The sequence below is a fragment of the Moschus berezovskii genome, chromosome 23 (genome assembly GCF_049115385.1).
Source record: "Moschus berezovskii isolate FMDL1 chromosome 23, NW_MosBer_1.0, whole genome shotgun sequence".
In the NCBI taxonomy this organism is placed as follows: domain Eukaryota; kingdom Metazoa; phylum Chordata; class Mammalia; order Artiodactyla; family Moschidae; genus Moschus; species Moschus berezovskii.
Genome location: NC_142482.1, coordinates 42137769 through 42155040, shown reverse-complemented (window position 1 = coordinate 42155040; position 17272 = coordinate 42137769). Strand labels below are relative to the sequence as shown.

The following is a 17272-nucleotide window of genomic DNA, read 5'->3' as shown; positions in this document are numbered from 1 at the left end:
TATAGTAACTTTAAATGTCTTACTTGTACTTTGCATTTTACTATAAGGATCAGTATTGCTTTAGACTTTAATATCATAAGAAAACAAATCTGATATAAATATAGTCTGTATCTCTTAGTAGATCCTTGATTAAAGATCTGAATTACGGCTCTACACGGAGATTTTCTAAAGGCTGGAGTATGGGAGCATTGGGGACCTGTTGGCAAAGAAAAAAAAAGTTGCCACTGATTATAAGAATTTGAAAAGTAGGACAAATGTGTACCTAAGGATATTTCAGTTTATATCACCTAGCTAAATATATCACCTGCTTTCCGTCCATCAGTGACATTGCAACTACTTCACGACGGAGATTCAATAATTCATAATGAGCAGGTCAAACAAAGTCTTAAAAACTTTTTTAAAGCTTCTGCTATGGAAAGAGTTTCCAGATAAGAAAGAAAGACAAAAGTTGTAGTTCCCATCTTGCCACTAAGCCACAACTGGGCAAGATAACAGCTTTGGAAAGCAATTTAATCTTCTGAAACACTGGAATTTTCTGTTTTTCATTTATATTTATGTTTTCTCAAGAAATTACCATGCCTCTGTGAATGTATAAAGTTCTAAATACTTCTTGCTGGAGCATAAGAATAAATAATAGTAATTTTTTTCACACAACATTGTAAGTTAGCTTAGAACAGAGAGGGAAGTTTTGTTTGCATTTTGCAAGAAATTAATTTGGGCAGAAATTTGAATTAGGAAGCTCAAAGAGTTCATTTTCCCAAGTTAGTGCATTCATAGCAGACTGAAGGTTAGAATGCAAGACTGTTCTACTCTAAAATTTTAACTTTCAGTAGAGATAACAAATATATGCAAAGTAGTATTTGAAATTAACAGGCTGAGTCAAATTTTTCTAAAATATAATGCTAAAAGAGGAGAGTGAAAAAATTGGCTTGAAGCTCAACATTCAGAAAACGAAGATCATGGCATCTGGTCCCATCACTTCATGAGAAATAGATGGGGAAACAGTGGAAACAGTGTCAGACTTCATTCTTTTGGGCTCCAAATGCAGATGCTGACTGAAGCCATGAAATTAAAAAGACGCTTACTCCTTGGAAGGAATGTTATGACCATCCTACATAGCATATTAAAAAGCAGAGACATTACTTTGCCAACAAAGGTCCATCTAGTCAAGGCTATGGTTTTTCCAGGGGTTGTGTATGGATGTGAGAGTTGGACTGTGAAGAAAGCTGATTGCCACAGAATTGATGCTTTTGAACTGTGGTGTTGGAGAAGACTCTTGAGAGTCCCTTGTTACTGCAAGGAGATCCAACCAGTCCATTCTAAAGGAGATCAGTCCTGGGTGTTCATTGGAAGGACTGATGCTAAAGCTGAAGCTCCAATACTTTGGCCACCTCATGTGACGAGTTGACTCACTGGAAAAGACTCTGATGCTGGGAGGGTTTGGGGCCAGGAGGAGAAGGGGACGACAGAGAATGAGATGGCTGGATGGCATCACCGTCTCGATGGACATGAGCTTGAGTGAACTCCGGGAGTTGGTGATGGACAGGGAGGCCTGGCGTACTGTGATTCATGGGGTCACAAAGAGTTGGACACGACTGAGCGACTGAACTGAACTGAACTGAATGCTAAAACAGTCCATAAGCTGAGTGCTCAGAATACCCAAATTTCAATATGTTTTACAGAATCATTTTTAGAAAAGTGTTCTACATACCTTCATTTTAAGCACTGGTAATAGGATGATTTGTGTGTCTGTATGTGTCCAAGAACATTTGAATTCTAATAGTACTAATTAGAAGCATGTGGAATTAACAGCCTCTTCCTCATAAGCTATTTAGTAATAAAATGGATATGATTAAGCTTGTTCAATCCTTTGATCCAGTCTTTAAGTGGCAAATTATGAGCTCTCCATTCTGGATTAACTCAGAAAATAGAAGAATAGGAGTAAAATATTGCAGACAATCAGAATAGATTTTTCTAGCATGGCATTGCAAAGTCTTATGGTAGTAACTGCTATTTTCAGAATTTTCCTCACCAGATTTGCAAAATAAATGAGGACAGGAAACTTGCTCTGTTAAAGTTGGTGTGTGCTCTGGCTTAAGGGAAAGCAGCAATTCTCCAGTGTTTAATGGTAATTGACCATGATATCCAATGGGAAGAGACAGGGAGGAGCTAGCTCTCCATGAAGTGGTATTTCGCTTTTTAGCTTAGATTTACTCCACAATACCCTTTCTCTGGAGACTGTCTCAATTTTTTCCAAGACGAAAAAGAATGAAGATAGAGATTAAAATACTTTATCAAATAATGTTTGGATTTTGAGCTATATCATACTGGAAGTTATGGGTTTTTTTGTAAGCTAAGTTAGTGAAGCCACATAGAAAAGAAAACTGAAATTCTATCTGAGGTCAGTTTCTATATAGTAAAATAGACTTCTGTTTAATTTACCATAGAAATATTTTTATTACCTTGATTTACATAAAGCAGTTTTATTTATTATATTCAAATATATTTCTATCATTTTTTTCATAGATTCTTGCTTATTGTTTAACATTTCTAGGCTTAGTTAAGAAGCTCTCCTTTGGTTTAATCTAGTTTCCTATTTGGGGTTGGGGCAAGATTTTTAAAATGATTCATATTTTTCTAAAGTCTCTTCTATCCAGGATTTATGGTTCCAAAACAAATTTTCATATGAGTAGACACAGGAAAAACATCTACAATTGAGAAAAAGCTAGTATCTACAAAATAAAAAGGTTTTACAAAGTCTAAGAAAAAATACAAATAACACAGTAGAAAAATGTCAAATAATATGAACTCAGAATAGCAAATCTGTAAGAGATTTTATATTTCCAAATAATCAGAGCAATATATTATGATAATCACTTACTAAATTGAAAATAAAAAATGTAACAAGCAGTAAATCCCAATCCTAATTTTGCTGAAGGAAAACGTCTACTCTCAGAAATTCTGGGTAGAAATTCAAAGTGTCACTAGAGTTTTAGAAATAAATAGGACAGTTAATATCCATCAGCCCAGAAATATCATTCATGGAAATTGATCCTATGGATTAAATTATCAGCATATAAAGACACAGGAACAAGGAGTTTTATTGTAGCAATGTTTGAAACAGCCAAAGATGGAGAAAAACTTACTCCCTCGAAGAATTGACTGAATAATAATCTACACCAGTGATTTGCCAGCAATATTCCTGAGTGAGAAAATAAAGATGCAAGAAAGATTGGATGACATAATCTTTAAAAAATAAATTTTTTGTGTGTATGCAAAGAAGTAAACAATTTTATTTATGTAGGCAGAACGCTGGAATGTCATTGCAACTACAAATTCTTTGCCTCTGTGACTTCTGATGCATGCCTGTCTGTTGCTGCTGCAAGCTTTTCTCTAGTTGGGGAGAACAGGGGCTACTCTTTTTTGGGGTGCGCAGGCTTCTCACTACGGTGACTTCTCTTGTTGTAGAGCACAGGTTCTAGAGCACAGACTTCACTAGTTGTGGTAGGGCGGACTCAGGAGTTGCGGCTCCGGGGCTCTAGAGTAGAGGCCCAATAGTTGTGGCACATGGGCTTAGTGGCTCTGCAGAATGTGGGATCCTCCCAGATCAGCGATCCAACCCATGTCTCCTGCATTGGCAGGGGATTTCTTTATCACTGAGCCTCCAGGGAAGTCCTCAGCATAATCTTAAGTGTATAAAAAATGACTGAAATGCTCTAAATATGATTTTAGGTATTATATGCCTATATAGGGTTATATGAGAATGAAAAAACTAAGGAAGGACACTTAGATGCTTAACATGGACAATCCATAGGGAATAGAAGCCGATATCTGTGGAAGAAGGAAAGCTCATCAAGTAAAACAAGGAAAAAAATTAATATTTAATCCACAAAAAATAATGAATAATAACTCAGGACTTCACAAACCAGTAACAGAGCTCACCTCTGAGTGGGCATGAGGGTGTGATTAGTCAGGGAAAAAATACTCCTTTTAATGTGGAAATTCCTTTTTTCTTTTCACAAGTTCTTATAATGAGTAATTTAAAGGAAATAGTAGCTTAAAAAGAAAATAGAAGACCAAACAAATTAGAAAATATGAATATAGACAAGTCTTTAGTTTGCTGAATAGGCGAAGATAAATAACCCCCAAAATTTCAGTAGTCTTAAAGTAAAAAATTAAAAATAATGCCCAGTTAACAAGGACCTGGAAATAGGAAAGAATCTGCAGAGTTTAATAATAATAGCAATAATGTCTCACTGGTACTCACTAACCTCAACAACACCCTAGAAAATAGCAACACTTTTATCTTCTTTTTGTTGATATGGAAACCAAAACATAGAGAAGTTAAACTTTTTAAAATTCACAGAATATTTTAGAAAACTGGAGATATACTATGAAGTGGGTATTGAATTTTATCAAATGCTTTGACTGAATGTATAGGTTTCTTTCCAATTAAAAAAAAAATTGACATACAGCACTGCTTTTCAAATGTTATACCACTCTATTCCTGTGATAAACCCCAAATGTTGACAATACGTTTTACTTTCTATGTAACACTAGATTAAATATGTTAATAACTGTTTAGGATTTTTGTATGTATTTTCATGAGCTATCTATCTGTAATTTTCCTTTCTTAAAATGCCCTTGTCACAGACATTGCTATCCAAATTTTGGTGATCTTATAAAATGAATCATAAAATTGTATCAGTTATCTATTTTCAGAATAACTGTGTAAGAAATAACCACAAAATCCCAGGGCATACAAAAATAGCAAGATGAAAACTGGTCTGATAATCTGATTAATAAGCATTTATTGAGCTGTCTTCTCATAGCTTTTAATTTAAAATCACAGTGAGAATAAACATACACATATATATACACACATACACAAGCATATGTATAATATTTATTTCTCTTGGAGGAAGTTTAAGCACTATAGCTAAGAGATAAACAAATGTGCAAAATGAATGAATCTTGATGTTCATTTCTACTTGCTGAATGTAAGAGATCAGTCTATGAAGATGAAGCACAGTTTAGTGAAAGGAAGAATCTGTAGGGGATGAAAATGAAACATGTCTTTTTATTACAGAGAATATTCTGTTATTCCTAGGACATGGCAGAACAGTTAGAGTACAGTTGATTATTCCTACTTCATACGTAAATAAGTAAACTAAGTAAACTTTTAAAACTACATTATAAATTAAGTAAAAGGTGATTCTGGACCATCGTAATGTAATTATGGACACAGTAACCTTTTCCCTTTGAGATATGACACTCAATATTTATAATCTGTAACAGTGGTTCTAAATTTTCTAGAGAAAAGTGCTATGAAAATTGTTCCTTGTGGGGGAAGAAAAAGGGAAAATTTGAAAAGTATTAGGAGAGAATTCCATAGGGAGCTTCCAAAATTGATATATTCATAGAGATTTATACTCTGTGTCTTGATTTCTTGCCTCCACTTCAAGATATTATTGACTTTGAAGTAATGCATATCTAAATAGTGTAGAGATGATGTAAAAAGTTAATTTTTATCATTGTTCAATAGGGAATGATTCTAAACGGACATTTCTTCTATATCCTTGAGTCATGAAGATCTCCTGGAGAAGGGCATGGCAACCCAGTCCTGTATTCTTGCCTGGAGAATCCCATGGATAGAGATGCCTGGCAAGCTACAGTTCATTGGGTTGCACAGAGTTGAACATGACCGAAGTGACATAGCATGCGTGCAACATATAGTATATTTTTATGGCAGTAGGACACATACTAAAAGTTGTTTTCAGTGAAAGAAATGAGAAATGCTAAACCAGGAATATTTATATTCAGTACATGGGCAGCATTAATGATATCCTTAGTAAACATCATCATGGCTTAACATCACCTTTCACTTAGTTTATAAATTAGGAAGAATCAATTATATTCTATTTTTTCTACCTTCTTGTGGGAATAATAAAAACTAAACCTAAAACTCATTCCTATAAGCCCTAATTAATCTAAAATAAAAACTAATCTATTTGGACAAAGTATAAGAGTTAGTGCTCAAAATAGGAAAATATTCACTTTATGTCTAAAAATGATATGTTTTGAGAAAAATTTATTAGATATTTGGTATTTTTTCTAGGGCCTCTAGATCCATCTAAGATTTCTTAAGTATTTTGGGGTAGGCTTAAATGAGAACTTGCTAAACCCATGCTTTATCCAGTTCCTAATGATAATACTGGCCATGCTCCCAAATTTTGGAATCCTATTCACTTGTCATGAAATTTTAACATCATATATGTTTTCCTAGGTTATGACATGGGATTTATCTGATTGACAACATTTCAAGTCTGAAGAAACATGCTTGCCTTTAAGGGTCAAATATATTTTCCTTACAACTCACAAGGTACTGCAATTATTAATGTAACTGTGAAACATTCAACATACAGAAAACACTCAACCATAAATATCCCAACAGTTCCCCACAGTTCATCTTATTGTGGCATTTGGCACTATAAAAGCACATTTGAACTTTCTAGGAATTTTTCTTCACTAATTCTAAGTTCATTCTTTTCACATATATTGAGGATCTGAAAGTGAAAATAAAGTCACTCAGTCTTGTTTGACTCTTTCTGACCCTATGGACTGTAGCCTGACAGGCTCCTCTTGGAATAGGCAAGAATACTGGAGTGGGTTGCCATTTTCTTCTACAGGGGATCTTTCCAACCCAGAGATTCAACTCAGGTCTCCCGCATTACAGGCAGACTCTTTACCATCTGAGCCGCCAGGGAATCCCATACTGAGGACCTAATCAGTACAAATCATTGTGTTGGAAGCTGGAATAGGTACAAAAATGCCCGGTGTCTACATTCATGGCTAGTATTTTGCAAGCATAGGTCACTGTCTAATCCTATATTGGAGACCTCCTTGTGATGAATCCTTGACTTAGAAGGACTTGAGAGGAATACAAGTGATGGTCAACTCAGGAATTTGCACTTTCTCAACCTAGCTAAAGCATTGAATTCCCGCATCTCATTAAGTCCCTTCTCAGTCTGTAATATCAGAACAGTCCTTTATTTGCTAGGTTTAACAGTATATATAGAAGGTGGATCAAAAGACAGTCCCCAGATTTGATGAGTTTTTACTCTATTTCTGCCTCTTCCTTCCCTAGTACCTTCTTCATGGCCTCTTTAACATCTTTGTTTCTCAGTGTGTAGATTAGGGGGTTCACACTGGGAGTGACTATTGTGTAGAAAAGAGTAAGGAACTTGCCCTGGTCCTGGGAATAAGTGTTCGCTGGCTGGAGGTACATGTATATAATCGTACCATAGAACAGAGACACAACAATGAGGTGGGAGCTACAGGTGTTGAAGGCCTTCTTTCGCCCGGCAGCTGACTTGATCCTCAGCACGGCTCGTGCAATATAACCGTAAGAGACGAGGATGAGGATGAGTGGTGCCAGGATGATAAAGATTGCCAAGGCAAATGCCAGTGCCTCAAGGGTCATGGTATCTACACAGGCCATGCCAATTAGTGCTGGCATCTCACAGAGAAAGTGGTCCACCCGCCGGTGCCCACAGCGAGGTAGCATCAATGTCTGCGGTGCCATTATCAGAGAATTGCCAAAGCCACTCAACCATGCCACTGAAGCCAGCTGCCCACAGAGACGCGGGTGCATGATAACAGTGTAGTGCAGGGGTCTGCAGACCGCCGCATAGCGGTCATACGCCATGACAGCCAGGAGGACACACTCCACCCCTCCCAGAGCCAGGACGAAGTAGAGCTGGATGGCACAGCCCAGATAGCTGATGGTCTTATCTGCACCCCAAAGGTTGTAGAGCATCTGAGGGATGGAACCTGTGGTGAAGCACATGTCTAGGAATGAGAGGTTGGCCAAAAAGAAATACATGGGTGTGTGTAGCCGGGAATCCACAACTGAAAGCAAGATGATGGTCATGTTGCCAAGAAGAGTCAGCAGGTAAAAAGTGAGGACGACCACAAAGAGGATCAGCTCTAGGTGGGGACGATCAGAGAAGCCCACCAGGATGAAGCCTTCAAAAGCACTTATGTTGTCATTTTCCATCACCTGTGACCACATGTTACCTGGTAGGAGAAAGACGAGTATCTGTGAAGGGCATAGATATACTCCCTTGAAATGGAATGACTGGTAAAATGGTAGAACAGAGTCTTCTTTGGAAATGCTGGATGCTTGACCCAGAATTTCAATAGGTGTTAGTTAAGTCATTACTGGATCTGAGAACATTATTTGGGAATTTTCAGGCTCTGGGCTGTGATGTTTTACCAATATTTTGCATTACTCTTTTTAGTTCTGGATGTAAAAAGTTACTTTCAAATGCTGATTATTTTACAAGGAAATGAACACAAACTTATCTACTTCTAAAAAAATTTTTAAAGGGAAGCATTGAATTCTTCTAGTCACATGTAACATATGGATGGGAATAGTGGCTTGTATCTTTGGATCAGAGAACCAGTCTTGCTACTAGGTGAAATTTCATTCTATACGTTTAATGGATAGAACTCCACTGACAAGTTCAAAATCTCTCTCCAGCTTCCTCACAGAATGAGGATTTCATCAAGCATATGTAAATAAAGTGCATAAGCATTTAGGCTGTGAAGAATTGGCATAATAAACCCAATTGCCCATGACACAGTTATGGTCTAAAGTTTAAAAAAAAAATCCCCCCCAAACAAAATAAAAACCAAACCAAAACAAAAAATCCCTAAATGATAGGAAAGAGGCCTAGGTTATATTTCTTCCTACTCAGAATCACTAACTTACCAAATTTGACTGCAACCTCAGAAATCCCATGTCCACAGTTCCTTCTCTTTCTTGGGACTTTCCTTGGAAGTCCAAGTAAGATGACCAGAGTGAAAACAAAGAGAAGAGAAAGATGACATTTAGGAAATCTTTGAGAGGGAAAGACAGCAAGAAGGCAACGGTACCCAGCAGAGGCAAATCTGAATGAAGAGAGAATATTGATAAGTACACAATAGTTATACCACCTGAAGACCCCAAATATCCACATGCCCCCTCCCACTCAGATAAGGAGTCAGAGAAGGAGCAGGCCAGGGGTAACTCTGATGTATGCTCTGTATAGGAAACACTTCAAGATCGGAGGATTCACATTTGAAAAGGAAGAATTTATATTGGTTTCAGAGTTGATATCAGATTTGATTCTTCCTTTTCTGCGTCACCCTATGGAGTAAAACTTTGCTTTTAAAATTCCCTGAACTAATTATCTCTAACAAGCAATGGGAGAGTATATAGTCTCAGAGGAAATATCTCTTTTACTAACACATACACACATACACACACACACATTACAGATTCATCCTAGAGAGAGACGGAGAGAAAGCGCCATATCTTCCCCTCCTGGTTTCATCAAGACCAGTAGTTCGTGATAAGCATTAAGGCATGGAACTTGGTCACCTCATAGTTCAGAATAGAACCTAGAATCAATGAAAAGATGCATAAGGATCTATATTGCATTTTTAGAGCATGTAGTGAGGAGAAGTACTATTCAAATCCCTTTAAAATTTTGCTGAAGATTAATTTTCTATGCAAATTTAAGGTCCATAATAATAAAGTTTAACTTGAAAAAGATTAATTTTGACATTCAAAATTAATGCACAAACTGTCTGTTACATCATAAGGAAAACAATAGGGAAACTATCACATCTCAAAAATGTTTTTTATATTTTTAGCTTTCAAAGGCTTCTAAGGGAGATGAATATCATGTTTAACCTCAACAGCCAGAGATTTCAACTGGTACACATGAGATCCTATGTATAAATGTGCTTTATACATTGAAAATATTGTTAGATTTTGTTAACCAATATTATTAGTATCTTATGGCCGACTAACTTCAGTAACCATTTCTACAGATTTTTCTCAAGTAAAAACGAAACATACTTGATCATTATCAGGTCAAATACTATGCTTTAAACATAAAAATATTAATGTCATATAGTATAATCTTAATACCACTAGTTATATTGGTAGAGATGGAATATACTAGCTAGAAACAGTGATAGTATTATCATCTCCTCTAATTTATAAACAAATGGCATGCAATGATTGTTTTCTGTCAGCAAACATTGAAATACATAGATGAGCAATCAAAACGAATCAATGTTAATTCTGTATTCCAGCAAATTTCTTGGCACTGTGGGGTGACCCATTCCCCTGAGAACTGCTTCTTTTGCTTACACCAAGTTGTTAGCTTGTATACCATCTCAACCTAATGTTTTCTCATGAAAAGTAGAGAGAAACACCTAGAGAATTTGATGCTCTCAAGAATTTCCTTTCCAAGATAATAAGTCCTTCTGAGAAATGAAGAAGATGAGATCCTCATGGAGCACATAATGAAGGGTGTAGAATTGTTAGCCATAGAAGAAAATTTTGAAGCAATCTTTAAATTTTTTTGCCACCTCATTCTTATCTATTTTAGTCACACCTGGCCCATCACTAAACCTAACCCATTATAAATACATTAAAACTTGTAACTGATGGAAATAATATAGTTACAGAAAGTTATTTTCTGTGAAATAAAAGAATACGGTCCAAACCTTACAAGTGATTACAAGAGATATTTCCCAGTTGTGATATGACATCATAGAATGTTATCAGAGAAAAAGGGTGAAAAGATAGAATTGGAGGCCCACAGAAAGGATGAAGAGAATGAGGAAGAAGCACCTTCTTTGGTAACTGAAGCACCAAAGAGATTCACAATGCAGGAAATGGCAAAGGGATTTTCTTTACTTGAGGAGGCAATGTTAGTTTTTGAAGCACATGACCACAAGGAATCAGAGCCTGTGCTATCAATGTCAGGCTTGAGTGAAATGCCAGCTTGCCCCCTGACTCCTATCACTGATGATCCTTCAGCTCTACCATCTCCCACCTCCTCTCCTTCCTCCAGTCAGTAACTCTTCTTGTTCACTGATGCCAGCCTCTGTATGCCAGCTGTTGTACTGTACATTTCAAGGTCCTATACTGTAAGAGTAAAAATGTTTTCTTTATTTTTAGTGTTGGTTTGTTTTTATGTATTATTTGTGTGAAAAGTATTATAAACTTATACAGTATAGTACAGTGCTACATAGCTGATTGTGTTAGCTGGGTACCTAGGATTACTTTGGTGGGCTCATGAATATGCTCTTGGAATGGAACTTGTTTGTATGTAGGGAATTTATTGTATTTCTCTTTGCTAAAAAAGGAATCTTTCTAAAATATAAATGTTGTGCTGCTAGTACTTCAAGTCCTGAAGTGACTCATTGTCTAGAGAAATATACACTTATTTCTTAATATTGATGCTACTTCTGGACAAATTTACATTTCCAGCTCTTTCTAAAAGGGATTCTGTTTATTTTATATTCCAAATATTTTGAACTAGTCAACATTTCCCCTAAATAATAAAAAATTGAATTATATCTGGAAAATAATTTTGAATAAAGGGGAAGGAGAATAGTCTTTGGAGATAGAATGGCTCAAACTCCACATCAGAAACAATGCAGACTTAAAAACTAGAAAGCTTCTTTTACTATCACTGGGGAGAAAAATTACTTTGAAGAATGTTTGTGAAAGTTAAAGAAATATTAAATATTGAACATTGTCCCTGACAATATATAGGAGATCTTTAATAGTTGTGATTTTTTCTAACTATATGTCTTCTTATCACATTCTCTTTGATGAGAATATTTGTTCTATAAAAATAATACTCATAGAAAAAGCAAGGGAATTCCAAAAAACATCGATTGCTGCTTCATTGACTATGCTAAAGCCTTTGACTGTGTGGATCACAACAAACTGGAAAATTCTTAAAGAGATGGGAATATCAGACCACCTTACCTGCCTCCTGAGAAACCTATATGCAGGACAAGAAGCAACAGTTAGAAACTGGACATGGAACAACGGATTGGTTCCAAATTATTAATTAATTTATGCTTTAGAACTGTGGTGTTGGAGAAGACTCTTGAGAGTCTCTTGGACAGCAAGGAGATCAAACTAGTCAATCCTAAAGGAAATCAACCCTGAACATTCACTGGAAGGACCAACGCTTAGGCTGAAGCTCCAATACTTTGGCCATCTGATGCAAAGAGCTGACTCATTAGAAAAGATCCTGATGCTGGGAAAGTTTGAGGGCAAGAGGAGAAGGGGACAACAGAGAAGGATATGGTTGGATGGCATCACTGGCACAATGGACGTGAGTTTGAGCAAACTCTGGGAGATGGTGAAAGACAGGGAAGCCTGGTGTGTTGCAGTTCATGAGGTTGCAAAGAGTTGGACACAACTTAGCGACAACAAATATAAATTCTTACACTCTTAATTTTCTTGAGAAATACAGATTAAATATACATGTATATAGATATTTCTGTGAATTAAAGTGTTAGTTGCTCAGTCACATCCAACACTTTGTGACCCCATGGACCGGGGACCTGCCAGGCTCCTCTCTTCGTGGGATTATCTAGGCAAGAACACTGGAGTGGGTTGCTGTGCCCTCCACGGGATCTTCCTAACCCTGGGATCACATCTGGGTTTCCTGCATTGCAGGCAGATTCTTTACTGTCCAAGCCACCAGAAAAGCCCCCTTTGCATTTAAAAAAAAATGATAATATATGTTCTTGATTTTTTTAGCTTTTTATTTTGAAATAATCTTAGACTTAAAACAAAGTTGCAAAAATAGTTCAGATGGTTTCTGTACACCCTATCTTCCCTTAATGCTTTTTTTTTTTTTTTTTCCTGCACTGGGTCTTCTTTGTGGTGCACAGGCTTCTCTAGTTGTGGAACATGGGCTCTGTTGCCCTGCAGCATGTGGGAATCTTTGCTTCCTAATCAGGGATCAAACCTGCCTCCCCTGTATTGGAAAGCAGATTCTTAACCACAGGACCAACAAGGAAGACTCTATCTTCCCCTAATGTTGAATCTTGCATAATCATGGTACAATTATCAAAAAATGGGAAATTAACATTGATAAAAGAGTATTAGAATTTTGAAAATCACCCCACTAATATTCTTTTATTGCTCTAGGATCCAATCCAGGAAACCACATTGCATTAGTTGTCACATCTCCTTAAGTCTCCTCTAACTTGGTGCAGTTGCTTATCCTTTCTTTGTCTTTCATGACCTGGACACTTATGAAGAGTAATAAAGTGACCATGATGTTAACTTTGATCATTTAGTTAAAGTAATTTCTACCAGGTTTCTCCATCGTGAAGTTAGCATTTTCCTTTTGTAACTAATGATTACCTTGTGGGAGAATGTGTTGAGATTAGCAAACATTTATTTCTGATCATGTTTTTACATTTATCTTGGCATTCATCAGAGATTCTTCCCAGCAGAAAATATTTCTATTGCATCTATTTTCTATTTCCATCACTCTTTCTTCACTTAATAATTGAAATTCTATTGTAAAGAAGAGCTATTACTTCTTCTTCTGTTTAATCTTTCATTAAATCATTATTTAATCAGTATAAACTTGTGAATATTTATTTTATTGTAATTGGTTATACCATTACTTTTTGGTGGAAATTGTCTTATATTTGGCTTTTAAAGCTTCAAGGTGGCTCATCCTTTCAACATGTTATGTTACTTTACGAGCATTTCCTTGGGACTACAAGATATGCCCTGTTTACTCTGTGTTTTATCCTATTGTTATAATTAATTAATATCACTATTTATACTGCTGCTCAAGTTGTCCCAACTTTGGCCTTTCAGATCTCCTTCAGGTTGATTCCCGTGTTCTTTTAATGTGCCCTGAACATTGCTGGCATCTTGTTCCATCACTTATGGCAACAAGAAGGGGCAAAAGTGGAAATGGTGATAGATTTTATTTTCTTGGGCTCCAAAATGACTGCAGACAGTGACTGCGGCCATGCTTTTTCCTTGGAAGGAAGCTGTGACAAACCTAGACAGCATATTAAAAAGCAGACATGTCATTTTGCTGACAAAGCAATGTTTTTTCCAATAGTCATGAACCGATATAAAAGTTGGACCATAAAGAAGGCTGAGCGCTGAAGAATTGATGCTTTTGAACTGTGGTGCTGGAGAAGACTCTTGAGAGTCCCTTGGACAGCAGGAAGATCTAACCAAACAATCCTAAAGGAAATCAACCCTGAGTATTCATTGGACAGACTGGTGCTGAAGCTGAAGTTACAATAATTTGGCCACCTGATGTGAAGAGCTGATTCATTGGAAAAGACCCAGATTCTGGCAAAGATTGAAGGCAGGAGGAGAAGGGGACAACAGAGGATAAGACAGTTGGATAGCATTACTGATTCAATAGACATGAATTTGAGCAAACTCTGGGAGATGGTGGAGGACAGAGGAGCCGGGAATGCTGCAGTCCATGAGGTCACAAAGGGTAGGATCCGACTTAGGGACTAAACAACAACATTGCTGAACACTTCTCTGTTCTGTGGCATCATCAGATATTCTAAGATCATGTTGTGCTTTTGCAGTCCAAGCTCTAAAACCAACCACTTTATCAAGGACCCCAGGTTCCTTTTACTGTATTAGAGAATGTATTCAGAAATCAAAATCTGGGTGCTAAGTATGCTCATTGCTACTTTATTATTCCTTCTAGGCTCTCTCAGCTAAGAGAGCTTAGAAATATCTATGTATACTCACATATATTTTTATTTCTTTATATCTGTTCGTGTTTGTATGTTTGTGTGTGTATATAACCACAAGTTCATACTGATGCCTCCAATTCCAGGAAAATATCACAGAGCTTGTTCTAGCCTCCACCGTCTCCTTATTTGTAACTTTTTCTTTGACTGTTGGCTCTCATGATCTGTAATTTATTTACTCATTTGGTCAGTTCTAATATACAAGCAATTTCAGAAGTTCTAACCCCTACTCCTGCCAATAATAACTTCACTAACTAGAGAACACTACTTGTGCACAGTTCTTTTTTTTTTCACCTTCAGTTCAGTTCAGTTTAGTCTCTCAGTCGTGTCCGACTCTTTGCAACCCCATGAATCACAGCACGCCAGGCCTCCCTGTCCATCACCAATTCCCGGAGTTCACTCAAACTCATGTCCATCGAGTCGGTGATGCCATCCAGCCATCTCATTCTCTGTTGTCCCCATCTCCTCCCACCCCCAATTCTTCCTAGCATCAGACTCTTTTCCAGTGAGTCAACTCGACGCATGAGGTGGCCGAAGTATTGCAGTTTCAGCTTTAGCATCAGTCCTTTCAATGAACACCCAGGATTGATCTCCCTTAGAATGGACTGGTTGGATCTCCTTGCAGTCCAAGGGACTCTCAAGAGTCTTCTCCAGCACCACAGTTCAAAAGCATCAATTCTTCGGCGATCAGCTTTCTTCACAGTCCAACTCTCACACCCATACATGACCACGGGAAAAACCATAGCCTTGACTAGATGGACCTTGGTTGGCAAAGTAATGTCTCTGCTTTTTAATATGCTCTCTAGGTTGGTCATAACTTTCCTTCCAAGGAGTAAGCGTCTTTTAATTTCCTGGATGCAATCAGCATCCACAGTGATTTTGGAGCCCATAAAAATAAAGTCTGACACTGTTTCCACCGGTTCCCCATCTATTTCCCATGAAGTGGTGGGACCAGATGCCACCTTAGAGTCATCTATACCGGGCATGGTGGTCAAATGCTCTTTCAGAAAGTTAATTTAGGCTAATTCTTTTCTTCTTTACTTTCTTTAGCATAGTTATGTTGTTCATCCATAACACTGGTGGGTTCATGTATTACTGTTTATATTTCTTTTGGGTGCCTCACATTCCGATTAACTTTTAATTATTTATTTAAATTTTGAATATGTGAAACATTATCATGGTTAAAAGGTTAAGAATTATACAAAACTCTGTATTCAGAAAAGGGTCACCCCTCTCTTATCCCCTTCTTTCTTATATGAAAGGTAACATATAATACATAGTCTTTGTATTTTGCTTTTTTACTTAACAATATAACCTGTAACAGTCAATAGTTCATACAGATCTTTATCTTACTTTAAATTATCTTTATTTTGAAAAAAATTATATATGTGCAGGAATTTGCAGCAATAATAATACAGAGAAGTCCTGTGTACCAAATGGGCCACTGGAACATTTAATGTAAATATAGTACCATGTCAAAACAGAAAATTGATATTAGTACTATTCACAGATTTTTTTTCAGATTTCACTGGTGTCACATGTACTCATTTGTGTGTGTGTGTAGTTCCATGCGTACCTCCACAATCAAGATACACAGAAACCCAAATGAAGTGAGGGTCAATTCCTAGGTAGGTTGATAAGAAAAGTCCGAGGTCCCAGAGGAGGAGAGAAGAGTCTGGAATTCTTTTTTTTTTTTTTGTAATTAATTAATTTTTTATTGGAGGCAAATTATTTTACAATATTATATTGGTTGGTTTTGCCATACATTGACATGAATTCGCCCCGGGTTTACATAAGTTCCCCCTTCTGAACCCCCCTCCCCCCTCCCTCTTCCCTTTATCCTCCCTCTGGGTCATCCCCGCATGCCAGCCCCAAGCATCCTATAATATGCATTGACCCTGAACTAGTGATTCATTTCACATATGACAACATACGTGTTTCAATGCCATTCTCCCAAATCATCCCACCCTCACCCTCTCCCACAGAGTCCCAAAGACTGATCTATACATTTGTGTCTCTTGCTGTCTCGTATACAGGGTTATCATTTGTGTCTTTCTGAATTCCATATATATGCATTAGTATGCTGTATTGTTGTTTTTCTTTCTGGCTTACTTCACTCTGTATAATAGGCTCCAGTTTCATCCACCTCATTAGAACTGATTCAAATGTATTCTTTTTAATGGCTGAATAATATTCCATTGTGTATATGTACCAAAGCTTTCTTATCCATTCGTCTGCAGATGGACATCTAGGTTGCTTCCATGTCCTGGCTATTATAAACAGTGCTGCAGTGAATATTGGAGTACGTGTGTCTCTTACAATTCTGGTTTCCTTGGTGTGTATGCCCAGGAGTGCGATTGCTGGATCATATGGCAATTCTATTTCCAGTTTTTTGAGGAATCTCCACACTATTCTCCATAGTGGCTGTACTAGTTTGCATTCCCACCAACAGTGGAAGAGGGTTCCTTTCTCTCCACATCCTCTCCAGCATTTATTGCATGTAGACTTTTGGATAGCAGCCATTCTGACTGGTGTGAAATGGTATCTCATTGTGGTTTTGATTTGCATCTCTCTGATTATGAGGGATGTTGAGCATTTTTTCATGTGTTTGTTAGCCATCTGTATGTCTTCTTTGGAGAAATGTCTGTTT

The 17272-nt window shown here is 37.1% G+C and overlaps 1 protein-coding gene across 2 annotated transcripts; it reads right to left on the bottom strand.

Moving 5' to 3' along the window:
• Positions 1–7117: 7117 nt before the first annotated feature.
• LOC129543250 (putative olfactory receptor 2W6) lies at positions 7118–17062 on the bottom strand. 2 transcript variants are annotated; one of them, XM_088831465.1, is made up of 2 exons: positions 17032–17062; positions 7118–8028 (listed from the first exon to the last, which is right to left on the bottom strand). In XM_088831465.1, the coding sequence occupies exons 1-2, from the start codon at positions 17060–17062 to the stop codon at positions 7118–7120; spliced, it is 942 nt and encodes a 313-aa protein (XP_088687591.1). The 2 variants fall into 2 exon arrangements, with proteins under 2 accessions (XP_088687591.1, XP_055262280.2); XM_055406305.2 differs by lacking the exon at positions 17032–17062 and adding an exon at positions 8777–9023 and having other exon boundaries at positions 7118–8079.
• Between the last annotated feature and the right edge of the window lie 210 nt (positions 17063–17272).